The 27,716-nt window shown below is 42.3% G+C and overlaps 1 protein-coding gene across 3 annotated transcripts in view; it reads left to right on the top strand.

Moving 5' to 3' along the window:
- Nucleotides 1-27,106, top strand: part of LOC137866715 (spermatid perinuclear RNA-binding protein-like) — a 93,013-nt gene extending 65,907 nt beyond the window's left edge. The window contains exons 10-19 of one of the 3 annotated variants that reach the window (XM_068702785.1): nucleotides 2,376-2,469; nucleotides 2,565-2,633; nucleotides 6,635-6,843; nucleotides 7,926-8,075; nucleotides 11,555-11,689; nucleotides 17,848-17,988; nucleotides 18,082-18,205; nucleotides 23,229-23,279; nucleotides 23,381-23,493; nucleotides 26,615-26,677. In XM_068702785.1, the coding sequence (XP_068558886.1) occupies nucleotides 2,376-2,469; nucleotides 2,565-2,633; nucleotides 6,635-6,843; nucleotides 7,926-8,075; nucleotides 11,555-11,689; nucleotides 17,848-17,988; nucleotides 18,082-18,205; nucleotides 23,229-23,279; nucleotides 23,381-23,466 (1,059 nt within the window). In that variant the 3' untranslated portion in view covers nucleotides 23,467-23,493; nucleotides 26,615-26,677. Of the gene's footprint in view, nucleotides 1-2,375; nucleotides 2,470-2,564; nucleotides 2,634-6,634; nucleotides 6,844-7,925; nucleotides 8,076-11,554; nucleotides 11,690-17,847; nucleotides 17,989-18,081; nucleotides 18,206-23,228; nucleotides 23,280-23,380; nucleotides 25,084-26,614 lie in introns of those variants that run through there. The other 2 variants (XM_068702783.1, XM_068702784.1) reach the window with 2 other exon arrangements.
- The last annotated feature ends 610 nt before the right edge of the window (nucleotides 27,107-27,716 follow it).

Below are 27,716 nucleotides of genomic sequence, written 5' to 3'. Positions count from 1 at the left end.
GTCGGCATTCAGTACTGTCGCTGTTACCCTAAAAAAGAGATTTGTCCTTACTGAAGAACTGGAGACCGGTGGTGTTGTTATGCACAGACTATAAACTTCTTTCCAAGGTGCTCGCCAACCGATTTAAGAACTTTCTAGAGATTATAATCCACAGAGACCAGTCTTACTGCTTACCAGACAGATCCATCATGGATAACATTTTTCTCATGAGAGACTTGTTGGATCTTTGTACAGTATTGATGTTGGTGTTATATCATTAGATCAGGAGAAGGCTTTTGATAGGGTTGATCATGGTTTTCTTTTTTCCACTTTAAGAGCATTTGGTTTTGGTGAAGGGTTTGTGTCACTGTTAGGTTTGATGTACAAGGAAGCTACTTGTCTGGTGAAAGTGGGGGGCGCGCTGAGCTGTCCAGTTCAGGTCCAGAGAGCCATCAGACAGGGATGTCCTATCTCTGGACAGCTATATTCCATTGCTATTGAGCCGCTTCTGAACAGGTTAAGATCCTGTCTATCAGGACTCATGTTACCTGGGCTGCCTCAGCGGCCCTCGCTGGTGGTGTCAGCATATGCTGATGCTATTTATGTGTTCGTCAAAGACCAGAGGGATATCCAGTTCCTAGGTAGCAGTTTAGTTTTGTTTGAGAGGGCATCTTCAGCAAAGGTAAACTGGGAGAAAAGTGAAGTTTTGCAGGTTGGGCAGTGGTTAGAGAAAGAAACACCAAAGCTACCAGGAAACACCAGATGGGGAAGGCAGGGCTTGAAGGTTTTGGGTGTTTTTTTGGGAACAGAGGAGTTTCAAAGACAGAACTGGGGGGGTGCTATGGAGAGAGTGTGTACCAGAGGGAGGACAGGGCCTGGTGGACATTGCATCACGCATCACAGCCTTCAGACTGCAGACAGCTCAGAGACTGCTGTACAGTTTCAGCCTGCCATGGCCTGATACTGCCTGTGTGCTGCTGAGGAGGGCTGGACGCTTAGGTTATGACAAACACCTGTTCCTACTTCAGCTCCAGTCAGTGGATTTAACTGGTCTGACACCGTTCTACCAGTCCGTCTTACAGGCGTGGCAGGTTTTTACAGTCCAGCGGAGAGCTGTGATGACACCAGGGATGTGGCTCTTTGAGGAGCCGCTGTTTGGAAGTAGCTAAATCACATCCCAGGTCCTGATGTCCGTCAGCCTGAGATCCAGACTGAGAGCTGGGTCATCTGATGAAGACCACCATCCCCCATCTAGCGGAGCTGATCAACATCCGGTCCAGCAGGCTGCTGCTCAGGCTGGTGGAGGAGGTCTGTGCTTCTCTGCCAGAAGGCCTCAGAGTGTTTGTTAGAGACCGTACAATATCTGACCAATGGGACGATGAATGTGAGTATGTCTTCAGACCCCTGGCTGATTTTGGCAGGGGATCCTCCCCAAGGGGCTGTTGGCGGTCCCTGTACAAACCCCCTGTGGAAAAAACAGACAGGAGACCTTCAGTGGAGGATTGTGCACAGGGGGTATCTGGTGCACCTCGATCCTGGCTCAGGAGATAGCTGTCCTTTCTGCTCGCAGACAAAAACCATCTTCCATCTGTTTGTTGAGTGCTCCAGACTGCTGAGACTCTTCAGCCGCCTGCAGGCGTGGTTTCAGGGCTTAGGAGAATACTTTTCTTTCTATCTTTTTATCTATGGTCTAAACTACTACTGCTAAAAAATCTGTCCACACACTAATTAACTTCCTTTCAGGACTGGCCAAACTAGCAATTTGGAAAACAAGGAAAAACCGTGTAAGGGGTGAAGGGTCAGAGGACGTGTGTTTGATGCTGACTGCGCTGCTCGCTGCTCGGCTCAGGGTGGAGTTTGGTTTTTACAGACAAAGAACACGGAACTCTTTGTGAACATTTAGGGTCTGAAAGACGTTCTGTGTTCAGTCAGAGAGAATGTTCTGGTTCAGAACTTATGATTTGTGTTGTTGTTTTTTTTTTTTTTTTTTGCATGAATTAGGTTTGTTGTAATTTTAAACTGTAAACAAAATTGAATTAGAAATAAAGATACTTTAAACCTCTCTCTCTCTTTGTTGCTGCCTTTGTTTTGCTCTCTGAGAATATTTATCTTTTTTTCCTTCCTTTTCATTTGTTGAGTGTGTGTGTGTTTTTTTAATCATCTATAGTGCATGAAAAACAGAATTAGCTGGTTTACACAAACGTCGCGGCTGCTCACACAAGTTTTTTTCCCTGATAATTAAAACCGCATTGATCGGAGAATAAATTATATCTCCTCAGGAGGGTTGCTTTACCAATACCGTGATGTGTCCTTATTCTGTGTGTGTGTGTGTGTGTGTGTGTGTGTGTGTGTGTGTGTGTGTGTGTGTGTGTGTGTGTGTGTGGGGTGTTTTTCAGCATGCGTTACGCCTCCTAGCCTTTGGACAGCTTTACAAGGTCTTGAATATGGATCCTCTCCCCTCCAGCAAGCCCTCACCGAGGCTGTTAGAAGGTGTGTGTTCTGTTTTTTTACTGCTCTTCTGTCTAAATAGATAATGGTTCTAACCGTGTGTTGAGGTGATCGGCGTGTTTGTTTGCGCTCCGCAGGCGGCTGTCAGAAGAGGCATCGGGAGGACATCGGGTCGGATGACAGAGACTTCATCAAAAGGATGAAAGGTGACTTTGACCCGATCCTCTCGCTCGTTTCAAAGAATCACAGTTCGCTCTGATGATCTGAATCCTCTCACCTCTGAGATACTGACACACCACAGAGGACTAGAATACAGATAGCTGAAGCAAGGCTGATACATGTGTGAGACAGTAGCTTCATATTCAAATAAGAAGGTTTCAACTGGTTCTGAACCAGTCTCAGTGTAGTCCTGATCCTCTATGTGACCTCCATCAGTAAAGAGACCATTAGAGAGAAGATGGTCTATTTCTATATAGTTAAGCGAGGCACGGGAGAACCAGAACCAGGACTGAGAGGGGCAGAAAAATTAGAGGTTTTCTAAAGGGAGTCTGGTACTCAGACACACTACCACTTTAGTCCACAGGGATTAAAGTTCCTCGTAGTAACTTGTAAACACTGTGTTTGTAGGATCAGACATGATTACTCAATCTCTTTGTCGCAAATGTCCAAAGTCCACATCTCAGTTTGTGTCCTAATACTTTTTAAGATCCCTTTTTTCCACCATTATACGATTGAAAACTGTGAGTTTAAGTCAGAATATTAAACGTAAGCACAGAATACTGTGTGTCAGCGTATTAGAAGCCGGTATTGGTCAAACTCACATCACCTGGAGGCTGAATCCTCAGGAGGAAACCAAGCGTTCGTTTCTTAACAGCAGATAAGTGGATATTGATTGAAGACAAAAACAGAAAGCTCCGGTGTTCAGCGTGTGTGTGTGTGTGTGTGTGTGTGTGTGTGTGTGTGTGTGTTTTATATGTGTATGTGTGTTATTTTTGTGTGTGTGTGATATGTTTGTGTGCGTGTGTGTGGGTGTGTTATTTGTGTGTTATGTGTATGTGTGTGTGTTTGTAGGTGTGTGGGTGTGAGTGTGTGTGTGTGTGTGTGTGTGTGTGTGTGTGTGTGTGTGTGTTTTATGTGTGTGTCTGTCAGTCTGTGTGTGTGTGTGTGTGTGTGTGTGTGTGTGTGTGTGTGTGTGTGTGTGTGTGAGAGAGCCACAGTTGACTGTAAACAAGGTGCTGTCTGACAGTCTTTGTGTAAAAGGTGAAGATAACAGCAAGTCAGTGGAGCCTGAAGATCAGTGAGGCTGAACCTCTCTCTGAGAAATGCTCTCTGTCTGTTTGAGGATCACAACGAGCCGTCAGGTTAAAGCTGAAGTGTCAGACGCTTTATTTTCACTTCAATCTCTGCATCAGAGGAGAGGAAAGCATCCGGGAGGTGGACCATTGTTGGCCAGCGTTTTGATATTCAGCACTCATGTCTGATATCTCCACCGGGTCATATGAGGATTCCAGCTGCATGACACCGGTTACAAAATCACTTCAATGGTGCTCCATGTGTTCTTCATCCATGTCTTCATCAGAGAGCTTCACTCAGCTCACTGTTGGAGGAGAAACGATGATGAAATATATAAAGACAAGATTAGACTATTGATAGAGACTAATTATAATGCTATAATTACCTGAATGAAAATAAGAAATTAAAGACATGTTTAAAGAGAACAGTTTATATACTGAATATACATTATAGTGTGTAAAATGACAGTGTTCTGCTGGTTTTGTGCCGCTTACCAACAGTCAGCAGCAGCAGCTCAATCTAACACATGATGCACATATTTATATATTCAGTGTAACCGAGGATATCACTTCCTCAGCTGTCCTTCATGAATCCATGTCCATAAATCTGCATATAAAAAACATTGAAAAATGACTCTTCCTTATAACTGCAGAACTTGAATAATCAGGTTTTTGTATGTTTGTCTTTAGTACCGAAGTGATCCAGTACACAGACGGTCCAGATATTGAATAAACTCTCACACATGTATCATAACATAGGTGGATAATGTGAAAATGATTGAGCTCATGTCCATATATCGTACGATAAGTCAATTACGTAAAAAATGACAAGAAGCACTGCAGGTTCAACTAACTTCGCGCTTTCTATAATGTTGTCACAGTACAGCTGCGGCGGCCATGTTTTATAGCATCATAGATGATCTGATAGTGAACCACAGCTTCACAGCATCATGTAGAGGTTCACATCATGACTACAGATATGTGTTTACAACTACATTTTCATAAACTCATATTTCTTGGCCGACATAACTTCATGTTGTGCTGATGTGTTTTATCTATCAGAGCTCTCTCTCTCTCTCTCTCTCTCTCTCTCTCTTTCTCTCTCTCTCTCTCTCTCCTCTCTCTCTTTCTCCCTCTCTCTCCCCCCTCACCTTATTTGTCTCTGTCTCTCTCTCTCTTTTCCCCCTCTTTCTCTCCCCCCACCTTATTTTTCTCTCTCTGTCTCTCTCTCTCACATAATTTTTCTCACTCTCTCTATATCTCTCCATCTCTCTCTCTCCCCCTCACACTATGCCGACCCCCCCCGTTGGTGTCACAGTAATTAAATTGTCCTCTCTGGGACGACCGTCCTCAGAAACTCTCATCTGCTTCCAGGTTAAAGCAGGTGACACAAGGCTGAAATAGAGAGGGATTAATACTGCACACACACAGTGCATTAACACCTCCCCCTCTCTTCCTCCCAGCACCTGTCCATCACATCCATCTTCATCCATATTCATACTGAACCACACTGGAGTCTAGAGTGTCTGAGTCAATACTCACAGTGACTGCAGGACAGACACCAGTGTGTGTACAAGTGTGTGTGTGTAGAGTGTGTGTAGGTGTTCTCTCAGTGACACAGGAGAGGACATCTGTGGGCGTCCATATGGAGAGAATTAATATTAATTATCACAGTATTGTCTTCATCAATATGTTGAAGGTGGTCACTGTTCTTTTATACACAGAGACACTTAAAGAAGACGACATCATTCGGTATGTTTGTGATTACAGCTGAAATACATTTCTTGATTTTTTTATATATTTTATATCCCCATACTGTAACGTCTGTACTATTTTATATCTTAGATGCTGTTTTTATTTTGTGATTTCTTTCTTTCACTTGGTTAATGAACTTTCTTGGAGCCTGAGATCTGACATCGTCATTGCTTCTCTGTAATTGTAACATTAAAACAATTAATGTGTGAAAAAAACACTTTTGGCCGTTTAGTAGTTTTAACTCCTTTGGTTTTCTTTCGATGTAAAACTGTTAGAACATGAACACCTCCACACACTTCTAGTAGGTCATGAGAGATGATTGAGAGGGATTATTTCTTTGTTTTTTAGTAAAATCCTCCTCATTGTACCTTAAACACTATTGAGGAAATCAGTAACAAAACAAGTCAAACAACGTTCTGAAGAATATGAGTATCACGTTTCTTTTCCTCTTCACATGAGTTACTGGCCGTCGCAAACATTTGTCTCCTTCTGCACCGAAAGTGATCTTCATCATATTTTAATGGTGCCCATGTTATAGTTTATTATACTTATTATTATAAATATTATTAACCTGAATCTTGATACCTGGAAGCACTGACGTCTATTGTTCCCACATTAATCAGATTTATTTAACTTCACATTCACTATATTTTCCCTTCTGTTCTGAAACCATTGAACTACAAAAACTCACTAACATTTCAACAGTAAGCTAATGCATTTTTGTACAGAAGTGAATGGAACTGTAGCTGAAAGCTGCTTCTTGAAATATCATTAACAGCAGTTAAAGCTGCAGTTTGTACCTTGAATTTCAACCTTGTGATGAGGAGTTTGTTTGGGTCGATATCGGCCTCGAACGACGTCATCCTTCCAGTTCTCTCACACAGTTGTTGAGTTTAATTAAACTGAATGTTGGATGTGATCTCTAAAGATTTCATTTACGTAGATGTGGAGGTGGTGAAAGGTTTTTTATACAGTTTGAGACAAAACCTTGAGACAAAATGAGCTTTCAAAGGTTTTTCTTCACATCAACTGTATTTACAAACCAGTGTGAGGCTCAGATTGTGTGTTATGAAGCATCGCACTGTGACCCAGAGGGACCCGGTCTTCACAGTCCGGTTCTGTTGTGAGTTAGCACAATCTAAACTCCCTCCTCCTTTCAGTCCTGGACTGGAGGATGATGGATCCGAACCACCCCATGAACGCTCTGATGCGTCTAAACCAGATCCACCCGGGCCTCCAGTACCGCCTGCTGTCCCAGTCCGGCCCAGTCCACGCTCCGGTCTTTACCATGTCCGTGGAGATCCAGGGAACCACCTACCAGGCCACAGGGAACTCCAAGAGGACCGCCAAGCTCCAGGTGGCCCTCAAGGTATTCAGTTTAAAAGTGTTGATCTTTTATTATATAAACTATTAATAAGCAAATACAGATTAAACCTTTACAAAATATACAAAAGATGGTATTGAATTAAGTATTTTGATAATATTCATATCGTGGAGACTCCGCTGTAGTTTTAACGTCTTCTGAATAAAAGCAAAATAAATATCATAAAATGTGGAAAGGAGTATTTGCATCAGAATCAGTTCATTTTACTCTTTAGTGAAAATAACCATCCACTATTAGTTTTTAACAATTATTACTTATAACAAAAGCTGTGACCCAATTCCGTCCTACATACTAACTTCACACGATGTGTACTACACACTAATCTAGTTTACAAGGAATGAACATACTAATATATTAAAACTGTGTTATGGAAATCAATTAAACTTCTCAGATAGAAAGCTCAATGTAACTCCGGTTTTGTTTACTTTATATTTATATATTTCTGTATATTTTCTTTCCATAAAAACTCTCTTTCTGTGCCTCTTACCCTTCCTTTAGATATCCAGAAAGTAAATATATTCATGATGAACTAAAACGTGTAATGACTGTGAGTGAAAGGAGTAAAAAACACTTGAGAAGCTCGTCGTCTCTCTGTCTTTTACTGTCGATGTTTAACACAAACTTAAAGTCAAACTGAACTTGTTAAGTTTGACTGCTCACATGTTCTGTTGTTCACACACATTGATTCACTCAGTTCCACATTCACACATCAGAGCTGCCCAGTACTCCCAGTACTCCCAGTGCACCCAGTACTCCCAGTCTCTGTGGTGGTGATGGTCACTTAGCAGCCTCACAGCAGCAGCTGTCCACTGGTTTGAGCTCAGTCATAGATGACGGATGTCGGAGACATTAGAGAAAGCGTACCGGGTACTTTTATAATTACAGTCGGACCAGACTATTTACTGAAGGTGATGGAATGACGGACTAGGGACCCGACTATTTACTGAAGGTGATGGAATGACGGACTAGGGACCCAACTATTTACTGAAGGTGATGGAATGACAGACTAGGGACCAGACTATTTACTGAAGGTGATGGAATGACGGACTCCCGTTTCCCCCCCTCAGGCGCTGCAGGCTCTGGGCTTCGTACTCGGAGCCGACGGAGACGTGGACTCGCTGAGCGCCGACGAGAAGTCAGACGGAGAGGGCAAGAACGACAGGATGTCCACCAGCTCCAGCTCCACCTCCATCACCTCCTCCACAGACACACAGGAGGTGGGAGGAGCACGCACACACACACACACACACACACACACATAGAAACACTTCTACACTGTCAGAATTAGCGGGACACTGACCTTTCCTGCTAATACCAAATGTCCTGCTAGTGTCGGCTAGTGTCGACATATCAAATGTCTGCTTAAATCACAAACACACACACACACACACACACACACACATCAATAACAAGTAGACATGAGAACAGACGGACAGTCTCACCAACCGTCATGTGATGAAGGTTCCTCTCTTAGTACAACTATGCGTCAGTAAAAAACATCAGTGAGCTTATTAGACATTAAAATATATTTATTAATTAGTGTCATTCTGTCAAAATAACACAACCCTCAACTAAGTCACCTCCCTCTGTTTCAGGTCTCTAAAATATTCCTCTAGCTCTTGTTCTTAAAGGTCCGTCAACTGAGTGTCATGTAAAATGTAATATTTGTTTGAGGGGTTTTTTATCTTGAAAAATAAATTATAGATCAATATATTTCTGCAGGAATCCCTGAATACTCCGAGCTTTTGGCAGTAAAATAGTATCATTTCATAAAATGTTCCAACTTTTACCAACCAAGAGAGAATCATAATGATCTGTATTTTTATTGCATTTCACAAACAGGAAGTGCTTAACAGAATAATGATAAGTAGACACAAACTGTACTGATTAGATTAAACTTTATTTTCATTGCATGAAGTGCAGTTTAGTGTCCAAACAGCATGTAAGTAAAGTTATATATAGAGTAAACAGTAAGGTGTATGATACAATATATATTTATATAACATAAAAAACATTTATATTTACAATAAACACTTGAAATAATGAAGGCATTTGCAAATGACAAGGTAGTACAAAATGTAAACCATACTTTGGTGTTTCATTTTTACCTCTTTACTTAAGATATCATTAAACTTATTTATTTATTTTTACAAAATGTACCAAAACACTGGCAACGAGAAACATCTTGGGTAGATAATAACAATAAATGTGACAAAAATGTAAATCATATATATATATATATATATATATATATATATATATACACACACACACATTAGGGGTGTAACAATACACATATTCGTATTGAACCGTTCGGTACGGGGCTCACGGTTCGGTACGCATTTCGAACAGAACAATACGTTTGAATAATATTAAATTGCTTTTGAAAAATAAAATATAGCTGAAATTGGTGGAGCCACTGCGCTCAAACATGGCAACCCACCCGACTTAACGTGATGTCCTTCCCTGATTCGCCACGGTCCTATCACGTGACCGTTCCCGGATGTTCACAAACGACAATAGTCTTGATTACCGATCGACTACCAGGTTAATTCAATATGAACAACTGATTACAGGTGTTGCTGACCGTGTTGTCTTTTCTAGCAGCTGCTGTTCAGTTAAAGTCTGCATGTCTGCGGAGGAAGCAGCTGTTAATGGAGCGATTAGTGAGCGGCGTGTCCAGCGGAGGTATCAGACCTACGGAGCGGCCCTCTGAAGTAATGGTTAGCGGCTTTAGGGAGGACGGACACAAAACGGAGGACTTTCCTTTTCTTATTAATGTTTAATTTGTTCTGTACAACTATGTACAACAAGTTAACAACCATAAACTATAAAGGAACAAAACACGGATTGTTCTCCAGTAGGACAGAGACTTCAGCCACCAGCAGAGCTATGAGTGAGAACAGAAACAAGAGTGAGAACAGAAACAAAGACACTGAGGAAATGAGTGAGACACGTGTGTTGACCACATTTATGGACCCATAATCTAGTAAACCTTTGTAAGTGTTAATATTAAAGTAAATATGAGGTGAGAGAGAGAGACCCGCAGCGCTGTAACTAAGTCTGAAAAATAAAACTTTCCAGGAAATGTGTCTGTTTGAGTTTATAGAGGAAGATTTTAGAGAAGATCTTAAGTATCAAACACGACCTTTCATTATTAAAGACTACTTGAGAGTCTCACCAGCGAGGATTTGGCATTTCTGCTTTTTTACTGTACTGAAACGTACTGAACCGTGGCACCACTGTATCGTATTGAACCGAACCGAGAATTTTGTGAACCGTTACACCCCTAATATATATATATATGAATAGTATGAATCTGGAGAGACCCGAACTTTGTCAACTCTTTAGAGACATTTTATATACCCAGTCAGTTTCTTCATCCTCTCGGGTTCAAGTTATTTATTAATAACAATAGCAGAGAAGCTAAATGTATCTCAGGCTCCCTCAAACGATGCTCATGAAATATGTATAAAAAAAGACTCAAAGATATAAAATAGTGCAAAATAATAAAATTGAAATATAGAATATACACTGCCTGGCCAAAAAAAAAAGGTCACACACTCTAATATTTCGTTGGACCGCCTTTAGCTTTCATTACGGCACGCATTCACTGTGGCATTGTTTCGATAAGCTTCTGCAATGTCACAAGATTTATTTCCATCCAGTGTTGCATTAATTTCTCACCAAGATCTTGTATTGATGATGTCTGACAGAGTCTGACCGCTGCGCAAAGCCTTCTCCAGCACATCCCAAAGATTCTCAATGGGGTTAAGGTCTGGACTCTGTGGTGGCCAATTCATGTGTGAAAATGATGTCTCATGCTCCCTGAACCACTCTTTCACAATTTGAGCCCGATGAATCCTGGCATTGTCATCTTGGAATATGCCCGTGCCATCAGGGAAGAAAAAATCCATTGATGGAATAACCTGGTCATTCAGTATATTTAGGTAGTCAGCTGACCTCATTCTTTGAGCACATACTGTTGCTGAACCTAGACCTGACCAACTGCAGCAACCCCAGATCATAGCACTGCCCCCACAGGCTTCTACAGTAGGCACTAGGCATGATGATCCAGGTGGCGACTTTTTTTTTGGCCAGGCAGTGTATTATAATGCTCTATAACATATGTACATCTTTTAAAATAATAAACTTTATTCATACAACACTTTGTAATCTTGTTGTGAAAAGTGCAACAAAAACAAGATACAAAATAATCAGTTAAAAGAACAACCAACACAAAACAACATCACAACAAAACAAAGGAGCTTCTGAAATAATGAGCACTGATGTTGAAGATTTAATACTTTTGTTCTTTTACAACATCATAACTCAAAGCCCGACTGATCCATTTGCACGGTCAATAATATTATATTGATATAACAAGAAATACTAAAGAGTCAAATGTTGCTTGGTACAGATCATAGTCATTCATTTATAACCAAATTTAAGGATAAAAATGTTTCGTGGCTATGTTAAAAAACAATTCATGGCTAAAATATCTTGATCAGAACTGTTTGAATTTAAATATGTTGGTTGTTGCGGTTCACAATTTATTTTGGAGGTAAAACTATTTATATAAATGTGTAAATACATGTAGGAGGGTAATGTGAGAGGGCTCATGGGAAATGTGAAATACATATAACAGATGTAAAGATAACAGATGTGAGGCGTGACTCTGTCCGTCTGTCCACAGTCCAGAGCTCCAGGTCCGATCCTGACGGCCGGCGGTAAAAACCCGGTGATGGAGCTGAACGAGAAACGGCGTGGCCTCAAATACGAGCTGATATCAGAGAGCGGCAGCAGCTACGACAAGCGCTTCATCATCGAGGTACAAACACACAAACTTCATAGACTTCCTGTCTTCCTTTCAGAGGGTCTTATTAGGAATTGATGAGGGGGGGGGTGTTTGATGTTCGCTGCTTCCTGCATATTAAAATGTCTTCACACACTTTAAATAAGAGCTGAACATCAAACCAGTTTTATCCTGTGAAATCAATCTGAATGATTCTTTACATATAGTTTGTACAAATATACTTCTATTGGTTTCCAGAATTTATTTTGATAAATGTGTGGCATTTTTCCATGTCTTTTCCTGGTAAAAATTATTTGGCAGATCTAGATGATGATTCAAGGTTGTTGGGGTTTTTTTTTTAAAAGAAACAAAAGAATATTATGAAGAAAGAAAAGAGTGTCATCAGCATAGAATCATGTTGAATTTTGGATTGAATGAGCTTTTAGCTGCAGAAGAGGAAGTGGGAATAAGAGAGAAGGACATGAAGAGGAGTTAGTAGTTCCTAGTGAACATAAGGTCGAGTTGGTCACCAGCTTTGTGAGTAGAGAAAGAGCGAAGAAGCAGAAGATGGTAAAGGTGGAAAAGTCAGATGTCAACTTCTGTGTCTGGATGTTCAAATGAAAGCCGTCATCAGGGGTTTGTTCAATAGGAGGACGTCTAGTTCCTGTAAGAGTTCCCAGAGAGGACGTGGAGGGCACAGTGTTTAATTTCACTGATAAGTAACACGTGAGAAATTCAAAAGGAGGAGTGAATTGTTGAAGGAGGCGTATGGGTGAAGGAGGAGGCTGAGGAGAGGAAGTGTGTGGTGTGATCCAAGGCTCAGTAAGAGAAAGGAAAGCAAAGGGATGAAATTCTATATTCACTTCTTATAACATACTATACTATGACTTCTTATAGCATATATACTGTACTACGACTTTTTCATTCGATTTTTTCCGACATACTATACTGTCACAGCTCTGCCCCTTCTCTCCTGTCACTCTAAGATTCTACCTGTTGTGTGTTACGAAGAAAATAAAGCTTTGATTCAAATCGTACTGCTCCTGGGTCCTTACTACACCAGTTGCAGTACGATCTGGCCATAACATGGATCCAGCAGACGGCACCACGCCATGGGCCCAGCTCGAGGTGATCGAAGAGGCGATGCAGCGAACCGAGGCCATGGTGGTCACCAACACCGCCGAGGTTAGCCACAACCTGGCAAATCAGAACCAGATTCTCACCAGTTTGATTGACCAGGTACGGCAACTCACGGCAACCACAGCTCAGACCAACACAGCGGCATCTCCGTCACCTGCTCCGCTCCTCTCGGGAATGTTTCCAGCTGTTTCTATGGCGGTCTCTGAGCCCCGGGTGGGGGAGCCCGAACGTTACGCTGGGGATCCTGAGGGTTGAAACGCATTTCTGACGAAGTGTTCCATCCTGTTTGCGTTGCAGCCCCGCGCCTTCGCATCAGAAGATGCCAGGGTGGCGTTTACTATCAACCACCTGACGGGGAGTGCTTGCCTGTGGGGAACGGCAGAATGGGATTGCCATACTCCTGCCTGTGCTTCCTTTCGGTCCGTCTCCGCCGAACTACGCAAGGTTTTCGGACTGGTGTCCACGGGACCGGATGTCACCGGAGGGCTAATGAGGCTCCAGCAGGGCCACAGATCTGTCACAGACTATGCCATTGATTTCCGGATCCAGGCACGATTAAGTTCATGGAACATGGACACCCAGTGTGACACATATCTGCTCGGTCTAGTGGATTACATCAAGGATGAACTCATCGCGTTCAAGCTAACCACATCTCTGGACGGACTTATTGAGGCAACCTCCAGGGTGGATCGCCGCATCCAGGTCTGGCGGCTGGCAAAGCGGCAGGAACAGTCAAGTCACAATTGCCCGTTAAAAGCCCGGGCTCGCCAGTAAGAAGGGAAGTACTGGTAAGCCGAGCACTTTCCCGACCCTCCGCCTGTCAACGACCACTTTTCCATGCCCAGCTACTATTAACTGGGTCTTCCCATACGATTTCCACCTTCTTGGATTCTGGAGCAGACGCGTCCATTATGGACGAGGAACTCGTGACACAGTTGGGGATCGACCGGATACCTCTTCCCCAGGCTGTTCCAGCCAGCGCCCTGGACGGTCATCTTCTGGGGTCCACATGCCGCTGTTCTGCAACCACCACGAGACCATCAGCTTCCACATATTGCAAACCCCTTGCATCCCCCTCATTCTGGGATACCCCTGGCTGACTTTAAGGAGGTTTTCAACAAGTCCAGGGCCATGTCAGGCTGGATTCTTCTATGTGGAGAAGAAAGACAAGAAAAAAAAACAATTAAATCACGATTAAGAACCGGTACCCCTTGCCACTCATCGCGACGGCCTTCGAGCTACTTCAAGAAGCCACCATCTTCTCCAAGCTCGACCTCCGCAACGCCTATCACCTGGTGTGAAGATAACAGATGTGAGGCGGGGATTAGAGAAGGGGATGAGTAGAAGATGGGATTCAATACACCTAAAGGACATTACGAATACCTTGTGATGCCCTTCGGCTTAACCAATGCCCCCGCCATCTTCCAGGCCCTGGTTAACGACGTGCTCCGAGACATGTTGGACCGGTACATATTTGTCTACCTCAACGACATCTTGATCTTCTCCAAGAACCAAGAGGAACATGTGCACCACGTCCAGTCCGTGCTTCAACGCCTACTGGAGAACTCCCTGTTTGTGAAGGCGGAGAAGTGCGAGTTTCATGTTCCCACAGTTTCATTCCTGGGATATATTGTTTCCCAGGGCAGCATCCAGATGGACCCCCCTAAAGTTGCTGCCGTCACTACCTGGCTGCACTAACTCCCGCAAGCAACTTCAATGTTTCCTGGGGTTTGCCAATTTCTGTCGGAGGTTCATCAGGAATTACACTCACACCCACTCACTGCCCTCACCTCCTCCAAGATCCCTTTCCTGTGGACCTCTGCAGCCGAAGAGGTCTTCCAGAACCTGAAGTCCAGGTTCACTTCAGCACCCATCCTCCAAGTCCCAGATCTGGACAGACAATTTGTGGTGGAGGTGGATGCCTCCGACATAGGAGTTGGGGGTGTTCTGTCCCAGCGCTCAGCCACTGACCAAAAGCTCCATCACTGCGCCTTTTTCTCGCGTCGGCTTTCCTCCGCAGAGAGAAACTATGACATTGGTAACCGAGAACTACTAGCAGTGAAGCTGGCCCTAGAGGAGTGGCGTCATTGGTTGGAGGGGACCAAGCTCCCATTTCTGCTTTGGACCGACCACAAGAACCTGGAGTACATCTGCACAGCCAAGAGACTCAATTCCCGACAGGTCGTTATTCTTCACACGGTTCCACTTCACGCTCTCCTATTGCCCCGGGTCCCGCAATGTCAAGCCTGATGCCATTTCCTGTCAGTTCCAGGGGGAGGAGGAACCTACCTCTGGCTCCTCGTTCATCCTTCCTGCCTCCTGCCAAATAGCCGTCCTCACCTGGGACATTGAGGAATCAGTGAGGGCCACAACTAGGGGTCAAGCCGGTCCCAGCGCATGCCCTCCTAACCGTCTGTTCGTCCCTCAGGGCCTTCGGTCTGAGGGACCCACTCCTCAAAACTTACCTGCCACCCGGGTGTCCAAAGGACCCAGGATGCTCTTCGGCAGTGCTTCTCGTGGGTCTCGCTCAACGAGAACACCAAGGAATTCATCAACGCCTGCCCAGTCTGCAATCAACACAAGCCTTCTCACCAGGCTCCGGCCGGCCTCCTGCAGCCTCTCCCAGTGCCTCATCGTCCGTGGTCCCACATCTCCCTGGACTTTGTCACTGAGCTACCACCATCTGAGGGCCACACCGCCATCCTGACTGTGGTCAACGGATTTAGCAAGATGGCCCATTTTATTCCTCTGCCCAAACCCCCGTCTGCTAAAGAGACTGCCAAACTCATATCCCTGCACATCTTCCGCCTGCATGGGATTCCAGTCAACGTAGTCTCCGACCGAGGTCCTCAGTTCACCTCCATCTTCTGGAGGGAATTCTGTGCTCTGCTGGGGACCACCGTCAGTCTGTCCTCTGGGTTTCACCCCCAATCCAACGGCCAGACTGAGAGGAAGAACCAGGAGATGGAAACAGCCCTCCGCTGCTTGGTCTCCCAGAACCCTGCCTCCTGGTCCCGCCAGCTGATGTGGGTAGAATACGCGCACAACTCCCTGACCAGCTCCGCCACAGGCTTGTCACCCTTCCAGTGCTCATATGGGTTCCAGCCGCCTCTGTTCCCCGCGTTGGAGAAGGAGGTTTCTTGCTCTTCGATCCAGACCGCCAATCCAGACCGCCGCTGCTATCAGATCTGGACAAAGGCCCGAGCAACCCTGCTCCGGTCTGCCGACCGTTACGCAACAGCAGCTAATCAACACCGCACTCCAGCCCCCATCTACCAGGTGGGTCAGAGGGTGTGGTTGTCGACTCGGGACCTACCCTTGGGGGTGGAGTCCAGAAAACTTGGCCCTAGATTCATCAGGCCTTTCGAGATCGAGAGGATCATCAACCCGGCGGCAGTGAGGCTCAAGCTCCCCAGAGCCATGCGCATTCACCCCACATTCCACGTATCCAAGGTCAAACCTGTCCGGGAGAGTCCATTGGTGCCAGCTGCTCCTCCTCCTCCGCTCCTCGCCTCGTCGAAGGAGGCCCTGTCTACACGGTTCATCGCCTGCTTCACTCCGACCGCTGGGGGCGAGGTCTTCAGTACCTGGTCGACTGGGAAGGATACGGTCCGGAAGAGAGGCAATGGGTGCCGGCTCGTAACATCTCCGACCCCCGAACCATGCCAGAAAGACCCAGCAGGTTCCCGGTGCGGACTATGAGGGCCCTTCCTCCGGGGCAAAGGAACCCTACCGCCAGACCCCCTCCATCCACCTGACTGGGGACTCAGCCCAATCACTCTCACCTGCTCTCTCTGCTGCACCTATTTAGACCCCATACTATACTATGACTTTTTTCGTACCATTTTTTCGACATACTATACTATGACTTTTTTTCATGTCATTTTTATAACATAATAAACTGACTTTTTTTCCATGACATTTTTTGACATACTATATGAAGACTTGTTCATGATAAAATTAGCATATGCTATATTGGCAGTACATATAGCTGAAGTAAATATATATAAACAATACAAGAAACAATAACATTGAATGTCCACATGTCAGACTCCTTCTAAAAATATAGACAATAATACAGTAGTACAATAGTGGAAAGTGCAAATATGTTGTAATAAATATTTATTGACCTATTTAACGGGTTGCTTTATATACATGATGTTGGCGTATGTACAGTATATGCATGTAAACAAGTCAGTTTACAGTTTATTCAGTATATACGACAGCTTTAATTCATAGGCCTATTTGACATTGATTTGTTCATGTTACAACAAAACAGTTTGCCAATAAAACGATACAAAATAAAATATGAAGTGTCATGTTACTGATTGAAGTTAATTATTCATCAGAGTCGGCTTGTGGGAGGAAACGGTTCCTATGTGTGGTTGTTTTTGGTGTACGGTGCTCTGTAGCGCCCACCAGAGGGGAGAAGTTGTAACAGGTTGTGTCCAGATTGTGACGGTCAGCAGGGATGTTTTCAGACAGCTTCAGACTCCAGAGGTGTAAAAGTCCTGAATGGAGAGAACGTTGACACCAAGGATTATTTTTTCTGATATACTTTCGACATTCTACACTATGACTTTTTTCATGCCATTTTTGACTAGAATAGCATGATGATATACTGTGAAAAAAGTGTTGAAAAACATTAAAAGAGTCTAAAAGTATAGCATGTCATAAAAAAGTGATGGTAAAATATGTGGAAAAAAGTTTTGGAATTTTTTTTTACCATACTATGTTAAAAAATATGAGATTTAATTTATTTATTTTAACTAATTAATAGACATTACTCTCAAATAATACAGTAAGTGGAATACTCATTCTTTACTATTTTAGCATTAACACTTTTTCAGCTTCATTTGCTTCCAGAATGAAGATGTCACTTCAGAACAATTCTGTTCATAGCAATAGTTTAACTCCGATTCTATAAATCAATTCACCAACTAATCATTTCAGTCAAAGAGACAAACATCAAGACAAAAAAATAAACATTAGATTTACTTCTTGTTTTCACAAACTTCATCAGAAGACATCCTCCTCTCTGTGTCTTGCAACAGGTGGAGGTGGACAAGCAGGTTTTTCGGGGAACGGGTCCCAATAAGAAAGTCGCCAAAGCCAGCGCAGCTCTCTCAGCCCTGAACAGCCTGTTCTCCGGCTCCAAGTCTACGAGCAACAAGAAGAAGAGACCCAACCCTCCTGTGAGTACATGCAGTGCTTCTAGGGTCAACTTTTTAATTAAACAGCATCATGTTTGGTGCTCATAGGTATCTGGTGTGTGTTTGTTTGTGTAGCCAAAGCGGCCAGTAGCCTCGGTGTTGACCCTTCCGGCTCTCACAGCCAGACCTCCACGTGTCCCTGTCATCCCCAGAGCTCCCTACATCAGCACCCCCCCCACACATGGATACCTCCCCCAAGGTGAGTCACGGTTTGTTTGTTTGTTTGTTTGTTTGTTTACAAGCAAAAGACTGAGGGGAAAGAAACAGTTATGTTTCAGAAAATACATTTTCTGACTCATACCATAAGGGTTTGAACTTAAAAGCAGAGGATCGTTGGCTTTTCCAACATTTATTTACCCAATTTTAACCTTTTAAACCAAATGATTCAACACATAAAGGCTGAACTCAACAATGTGTTGATTGCCTGGTAGTATAGCCTGTCGAAAACAGTCACAGTATAGCCTGTCGAAAAAATGGCGGACGTTGCACGTCGAGGCTTGGCCACTCTTGCTTTTAACCGGTCTCGAATGAAACCTGAGATTTACAAAACTGTTGACGGCAAAGTTATTGTTGAGGATGAGCTGCTTAACTTTCTCGGCGTGAAAATTAAGACATTAAGCCAGGACGAGATCGTCCTGTTGGCTGCAAACACGTTTGACTGCGAGTGGATAGAGTCCTCGAAAAAAATTTTGTTTGATCTCTGCCCTACTACACAGCGGTACGTTTCCCATAAAGGGGTACAGAAGGACATAAACAACATTAAGAGTTGCCTTAAAGTACTGAATGAGTGGGAAACCACTCCCAGATTTGTCTCTCATTACCTGCCTCCAGTGACTTTTTCCAACATGGACGTTTCAAGCCTACTTGGGAGAATGGAGCACACCGAGGTCTGCACAATGAAGCGGTCAATGCAGCTACAGGCTGATGTAAGCGAAGATTTCCATGCCATCACTGTGGAAATTGATCGCCGACTGTGTGCACTGGAGCGCCCCACTGACCTGACTCCGGGTGGTGGAATAGGTGCGTCAGCGACGCTGGACGGAGGCACTGCAGGCGCGAAGGCTGGGACCACTGGCTCTGACGATGGATGACTTGGGGATACCCTAGCTGAGGCTGAGGCGGGACCCTGCGATCTGGACGAAGAGAGGGCTGCGGCTGCGGCTGCGAGAAGTTCCGATTGTTTAATATCCTTGTCACGCTCCCCAAAATGGAGTCATGTCGTGAAAAAAGTCCGACGGCTAATGCATGTTCCAGAGAATGCTGCTGCTCAGTCGGGATCGCATACTGTCGCCCCCGGGCGGAAAAAGAGACCCGGCAACGTTAAGCCTGTTGTCGGGACCGGAGCTGTGAGCACCATCAAAACGGTCAAGACCAAGCTGGAGAGTGTCTTTGCTACCAGGTTCTCACCAGATCTCGATGCTGAAACTTTATCTGTATATCTTAAGGAAAAACTTGGCCATGAGGTCAACTGTCAAAAGATTGACACTGTCCACAGCAGATTCAGCTCATTTAAAGTATCTGCTGAATGCAATGAGTTTGATGAAATGTACATTCCGGAGCTCTGGCCAGAAGGGGCATTTGTCCGGCGCTATTTTAAGCCCCGTAGGGCAGGAGTTATCGGGTCTAACCATGCACCTGCTGTGGGGGGAATAAGTGAGCCTGCTGGTGCTATGGGCACTCACTTGCCTTGCTAAATGTTTATCCGGGCTTTGTCGTACAACTGTCGTGGCCTGCGTGTGGGCCAGAGCGTAGGGGATAAAGCTCGCCGCATGGTTGTTGACAACCTTTTGGAGAATTGTGACATACTATGTTTACAAGAGACATTGTTACCAAAGCAAGACTTGGAAACACTGAACTCTTTCAATGATAACTTTCATGGTGCTGGGGAGTCTACAACCGACCTCAGCAGGGGAATAGTCAGAGGAAGGATACCAGGGGGTGTGGCTATTCTCTGGAATAAGAAGCTTGACTCATTAATAAATGTGGTCAGGCTTGGTGTTGACTGGTGTATTGCTGTACAGTTTACTCATGATGATAAGGAATTCATTATCCTGAATGTCTATACACCCTATGAGTGCAATCACAATGAGGATGAATATCTAAATAGGCTTGCCTTCATCAATTCCTTTATTCAAGATAATACTTCTTCTAGTATATATGTCATTGGTGATATGAATGCAGATATCTCAGACACAAGCTCATTATTTGCCAATCACATGGCTCAGTTCTGTAAAGATAATCATTTTATATTGTCAAGCGAAGTGCTTTTGCCTACAAATAGCTATACATACATTAGTGAGGCCTGGCACACTACATCATGGCTGGACCATTGTATTAGTACAGCTGATGCACATGCTTCATTGGGATGTATGGGCATTCTTTATGGAGCAGCAACAACTGATCATATACCTTTTGTTATGTCGATAAATGTTGAACATCTACCGGCACTATCTAGAAATGGAAATAGTGTCAACACAGAAAAACTTGACTGGTCAACTCTCACTGAAGAGGACGTCTTAGGCTATTCTGCTCATACAGACCAATCCTTAGGTAATATTCATCTACCTAGAGATGCAGCGATGTGTACTGACGTTAACTGTAAGGATGTGGCACATAGGAGAGATCTCTGCTTCATGTACAATGATATAGTAAGTGCTCTGTATAAAGACAGTAAGCCCTACTACAAGCATAAAAATAAGACCCATAACATCAAACCTGGTTGGAATGAGTATGTAGCCGAGTATCGTGCTGAAACCTGTGAAGCTTTCAAATCATGGGCTATAGCTGATAGACCCAGACAAGGGCCAGTGCTCGAGTACAAGAAACTCACCAATGCTTGATATAAGTATGCCATTCGCTTCATCTGCAAAAATGATCAACTCATGAGGGCTGATTCCATGGCCAAGAAGCTGCTAAGCAACAACGTTGTTGATTTCTGGAAAGAAGTGGGAGCTCTTAACTGTAGAACATCTTTACCATGCACTGTTGATGGAATTTCAGGAACAGACAACATTGCAGAGTTATGGCGACAGCATTATAGCACCTTATTCAACTGTATCAAAAGTGATTTGTATAAGGTGGACAATTTTGAGAGTAATGAGTCAATGTCAATCATGTCATATGAGGTGTACCAAGCTATAAATAAGCTGTCTGAAGGCAAAGCAAGTGGTTTAGACCATATTACTGCTGAACACCTTAAATATGCTAGTCCGAGGTTAGCTCCTCTCCTCGCTATTTGTTTTACTGGCTTCATGATTCACGGCTTGCTACCAGACTCAATGCTGTCTGTTCTCTTAATGCCAGTCATTAAAAACAAAGCTGGTAAAGTATGTAGCCTAGATCATTACAGGCCCATTGCTTTGGCCAGCGTACTGTCAAAAGTCCTAGAACGAATCCTGCTGGACAGAATATATGACTTTATCACCTCCACAGATAACCAGTTCGGCTTTAAAGCCAAACATGGCACTGACTTATGTATATATGCCTTAAAAGAAATTGTCAACAAATACAGAGGTCAAAACTCATCAGTTCTGATGTGTTTTATCAATGCCTCCAAAGCTTTTGATCGTGTTAATCATAGCAAGTTGTTCTTTAAACTGAGCCAAAGAGGCATCCCCACATACATTGTGAGAATTCTGGCTTACTGGTATGCTCACCAGACTATGCAAGTAAAATGGGGTAAAAGTGTCTCAGCCCCATTTGGGGTTAGCAATGGTGTCCGACAAGGGGGAATTTTGTCCCCAATTCTTTTTAATCTATATATTGATGATCTGTCCAAGCAACTGAAAGCCTGTAATACTGGGTGCATGATTGGAAATACTCTGGTTAACCATATCATGTATGCAGATGATCTGGTGATTTTTAGTCCATCTAGCACTGGTCTTCAACAGCTCCTTAATATATGTACTGTGTATGGTGTCAAACATGACATCAAATACAACGCCAGTAAGAGTGCTATCTTGATCTGTCAAACCAAAGAGGACAAATGTTTAAACTTCCCTGACTTCAAATTGTCTGACAAAAATCTTGGTGTCTGTGGTGAAGTAAAATACCTTGGTCATTTTATAACAGAACACATGACCGATGACAAGGACATTTCTAGGCAATGCCGTATGATGTATGCACAAGCAAACAGTCTCTTACGCAAGTTTGGTATGTGTACAGATAAAGTGAAGATGTCTCTGTTCAGAGCATATTGTACACCACTCTACACTGCACACTTGTGGTCAAACTATAGAAAGAAGAGCTTACAGAGACTTCAAGTAGCTTATAATGACGGCATGAGGATACTGCTGAAGAGACCGAGATGGAGTACTGCTAGTGAAATGTCTGTGAATGCATGAGTCGATACCTTCCAAGCTGTTTTGAGAAATCTCATGTACAAATTCATTGGTCGACTTAATGACTCTGAAAATGACATCATAGTTGTTTTAACCAACATAAGGCTTAGTAGCACACGCTACCAGTCCCAGCTGTGGCGACATTGGTACAGCTGTCTCTTTGTAAGGCATTGCTAGGCCTATGTACTTTACTGTTTGTGTATGTCTTTTTATGTATTTGTCTCTCTGGACCCCGAGTCTGAAATAAAGTCTATCTATCTATCTATCTATTACAGTTTTTGTTTTAGGTTTATGTACTTAATTATGGTGTCACAGATCCAAAACTTACTGGAGTTAATAATCTGAAAAATAACCAGAAGACAAATGCAGGATTATTTGTTGAGTTACAGTTTAATAGTGAAGTTCAATAATTAAGTGTGGGAAAAGGAAAAATGTTGGGAAATACACTCATTTGTTTTCTGGAGGAGAAATAGATTAAATAATTAACGCAACTTAAAACAAAGCTAGCAGCCTATTAGCTTAGCATAAAGAAAACACTGACCTGGTTATACAACTGTAATTAAATCAGCTGAGTCTCACAATACAACAACTCGTCATTTTACGGGAAATTAAGAGCCAGAATATTTCTCCAATGAGCTTTAGAAGTGCTGGTAAATAGATTTTGTTGTTGGGCAGAGACAAGCTAGCTGTCTCCCCCCCATTTCCAGTCTTTATGCTAAGCTAACTGGCTGCTAACAGTAGCCAGATAATATATTATTCTCACTCTCCATAAAAGTTCTGTTTTTTATCTGTGAACTTCTGTAATGTTATGGTCAGAATACAAAAGACTACATTAACACACTTAATTACACTGTATGTTACTTTCTCTCTCTTTCCTCCTAGGTTTCGGTGCTCCTTACGGTTACAGCCCTGCAGGAGCCCTCCCTCCCTACGGTAAACTCACAGTCACTCATTAATAATCCATCCATTTGATTTGTCCATCACTACATTTCAGTTCTTTCTTTTTTGTTTTCTTTTTCTTTGCTCTTCCTCAGGTTTTCCCTCCAGAATGCCCTCAGTAGTTGTCCCAGTCATCAGAGTCCCTACAACATACCCCGTCACCCACCTTTACCCCTATTAGGACCCTCACCTCACCCCCTCACAGGAGGTCACTTATCCCCTTTCTTTTACTTCATGTTCAAGACACAAGCTTCAAACACCCAAAAAACGTTCCGTCATTAGCAACCAGCTTGAAACAAATTGTGTGTCAGAACACAGAGTTTGACAAATGAGCTCTTTGATCATCAAAACCATTATTCAAGTTCAGCAGAGTGAAAGATGGGCAAGGTTCCACACTGTAGGGAACTAAATGAACATTCACTATAGGGAACTAATTAATTACCTACCATAGAAAACAACAGCCAAACACAGAAGTAAACAAACTAAATAAACAGTAATTGTATGGACCTAATAAAAATAATAACTGACTAAATATTTACTGTTAGGGAACTTAAATAGCATCAACTGTAGCAACAAAGTAGCCAACTTAGGATACTAAAAATATTTCTGTTGGGAACTAAAATAACACCGACCTACCATACACAGACTACTAAATATATAATGTTGAAAACCAGGGAACTAAATAAATAAACTGCAAGGAGCTAAACATCTTCTGTAGGGAACTAAATTAATTAATAACCAACTAATAATCAAAGGTATGAAACTAAACAGTCACCGTAGGGAACAAACAAACCAAAATGCCCACCACTTACCAACAACTACAAAGTAGGGGACCAAACGTCCTCTGTATGGGAACTAAAGAAGTAAGTAAGTTCCCTACACCATCTAAATATTCACCACAGCGAGGAAAAGAACAACTGGTCACCAAATTCAAAGTCAGAAAGTAAATTAATATCTATTATAGATATTAACAGCTATTTATGTTGTTAACAGTTCCCTAGATTGGCTGACTAAATATTCACTGCAGGGAACTTAAATAGCATCAAAGTAGGCAACTTAGGGAACTACAACTATTTGTTTTGGGAACTAAAATAACACCTACCTACCATACACAGACTACTAAATACATAATGTTGAAAACCAGGGAACTAAATAAATAAACTGCAAGGATCTAAACATCTTCAGTGGGGAACTAAATAAATTATTAACCAACTAAATATCAATGGTATGAAAGTAAATTGTAGGGAACAAACAAAAACGTCCATGTACATACAACTACAAAGTAGGGAACCAAACATCTTCTGTATGGGAACTAACTCAACAACCACCAAAGCAAATTCAAATCAATCACTAAAAGGAACTAAAGAAAACCCCTGACTACTAAAAGTAGAGAGCTTGATAAACATCTGCTGTATGGAACTAAGTGACACCAAATGTGCAGATAGAAAACTGATAACATGTAGACTTTAAAGTGTATTTGATCAGAAAGCTTCTTTGTCAAAGGAGTTATTGTTTCTTTAACTATCCCTCATGGATGTGAACTCTGTTTTGTATTTTGATTTGTCTCTGTTTTCTTATATTTTAAGTTTCTGCGATAAGATATAAGATTTGAAAAAAAAATGGGTTTACAATAATCGTTTGCACTGAGGAACTTTTTCCTTTTGTTGGACTTTTGTTTACAGTTGCTGTTGTTGAGTATTTGAGCTGTTGAGTGAAAACACTTTCTTTTCAGAGAGAGATTTTATTTTGACCTGTTTGTAGGTTATATTCTGTTTGAATAAATTAATATTTTTGTCAACAGCTGAGTAGCTTGTGGTTCGTAAAGGTTTCATCCAGATATGATTTGCAGTTACTTAATTTTCAAAAAGGAATTATATGGCCTGCAGCACTATACATAAAAAAATAGTATTTTACATTACTAACCTGTCTGTTTTGTTTGATTTGTATAATTTGAACATAAATTAACTTCACTCCTGATACATAACTGGGTGTCCACTCTGAAAGGAGAGTTCTGTTTTATTGCAACTTAGTTTCAATGCTTTTGGTCATTATTTCTGTCAATGATAACAACAATGACATTGTTCTCACCAAGTTCATCGCTGAGATCTGGAAGTACTGAAAGAAACTAGAGTAAAAAGAAAAAAAGAAAGAAGAGAAAACGGGTTAGCAAAAAGCATTTAAAAAACAAAATCATACTGTAAACTGTTTTTTGTTTCTAAATATCACATTTATAGATGAGCACAGTTTTCCTCACATTTCAGTTTGTATCAAGATGTGGTTGGTTTGTTTATTTGACATTTTAAGTGATGTCAGCATGTTTTAAAGGTAGTATTATGTACCAAGAAGTACAAAGTTACGATACTACTACGATTAATAATTTGGAAACTCCACTCCCCCCAAACAGCGAACGTCCAATCATAGCTCGGCAACCGCAACGAGGAAACTACAGGTTTGTCAAAAAGCTACGTTACCATGGAGACCACACTGTCACTAACTGCAGAAATATCAAATTTTTGGGGAAAAAGCAATTTCAGAGAGAAGCAGACAGAAGGGTCTAAAATATATGTTTTAAAGGATTTATCAGGATGAAAACAGGTAGCATAGAAATGCTAACGCTAGTTAACGTTGTGCTAACGTTAGCAAGTAGAAACATTTAATTTTAGAAACGTTTATCTCCTTTCAACCTCTAAATCCACTAAACCATAACATGAAGAACATCTGAAACCACTGATGAGAGTCTGTGGAGACGGATAGATGTAAACGATGCTACGCTACAATTGGCCAGTCTGCGCTCGAGGGGCGGAAAATCAGTCGCTGGCTAAAAATGAGAAGCCTGAAATCGCGGATCCATTGTTAAAAAATGCTGTTAATATCATCATAAAACTACAAATGTGTTTAAAACAGAAAGCTGTAACTTAGCGTTCACCGCTAATTGATAGTAATGATGGCTGCAACGTTTTAATAACCAGATTCACCCCTTAAATTAAATCTGTACCGGGTTGTTTGACACAATATCAGAAGTTTGGTATAACTTCAAATAACAACAACAAATCTGGACCAAACACCCAGAATTCACCTGTGCTAGAGAGAAACATTCAAAGTGACCGGCTGCAGTGAATCTGCTGATTTTCCCCCTCGAGTGCTAAGAACCCTGGGAGCTACTTTAGGCCTCCTGAGAGCAGCTACAACAAAGTATGTACTCTGAACTCTGAACTTTTTCCTCTTTACTGGTTTAAACTCATCCATCTATCACAAAAACAAACATCCAGATGAAGTGCTGCTGATTATTTCTTGCTAACCTCTGGCTGCTGGTGTCTCCCGTTCTGTAGGCGGCCTGTACATCGACAGCGCTTATTACCAGCCGCAGACTATCGCCACGCCCATCATCATCCACCTGGGCCCTCAGGACCTTTTCTGACCCCGCCGACGGACCCAGACCGACACCAAGACCAGATCGGACCAGACTGGACCCCGGCGGCGGCCCCTGCCTCCCGTTTAAACCCTCTCGCAACTTATTGAAAACTCTGTTGGCGGCTCCCAATCCCCCGGGTTTCTCCCTCAGAGACACAGCAGCAATATTGAAAGCAATATAGAGGAGAGAAAACCACCTCGGGGTACCGCTGTCCAGTCCAGGTTCTGGTTTGTAGTGAAGAAGAGACTTTGTTGGACTCAGCTAGCTCAGAAAATGTCAATAAAAAACACAAAGCAATACTTCTTCTGCCTTCGGGGAAATCTCCAAAGAGACTCGAGATGTTAAATTCAAACAGACCATCAGCACATTCACAACAATGTGATCCAATGTATGTAAATACGATATTTACTATCTGTATATATATGGATGTATGTGAGTTTTGATTATATATATATATATATATATATATATATATATATATATATATATATATATAAAAAACATGTATAAATATGTTTGAATATGTAAAATCCAGCGATGGGTAAAGAAAGATATTTATAATATATCTCTGAATGTAAATACAGTAGTGTATTTAAAGCTCTCTCAGATATCTATATTACGAGTTAAATACATTTTACAAATTGTTTATAACTAAACTGTATTGGTATGTTGATGCTATATAATCTCTATTTAAACATGATTACACAATGTTCATTTCAAAAGCATCAAGATCAGAAATGTTGCATTCAATTTGACTTCTTATCCAACAAATGAGCTCTTAAATTGAAGTTTGTCTTCTGCTGTTTTGTTTGGATCAATGGTTCCCAACCCGGGGGCAAGGGCCCCAACAACAGGTCGCAGAACAACTGTTATGGGTCACAGGATGTTTAATGGGAGAATTATGTTTATTTTTTACAGACCGTTGTAATGTATATTGCAATATAGTAAATATTTTAGAGGATCAATTGAGGTACGGTTTATGAATTTTAATTTAATCCAATTAATAATAATAATAATAA

Source organism: Cebidichthys violaceus, unplaced genomic scaffold (genome assembly GCF_023349555.1).
Source record: "Cebidichthys violaceus isolate CVI_PGR_0920_01 unplaced genomic scaffold, fCebVio1.0.p SCAF_89, whole genome shotgun sequence".
Lineage (NCBI taxonomy): Eukaryota > Metazoa > Chordata > Actinopteri > Perciformes > Stichaeidae > Cebidichthys > Cebidichthys violaceus.
Note: the sequence above shows the minus strand (reverse complement) of the source record. Positions and strands in the feature narration are given on the sequence as shown.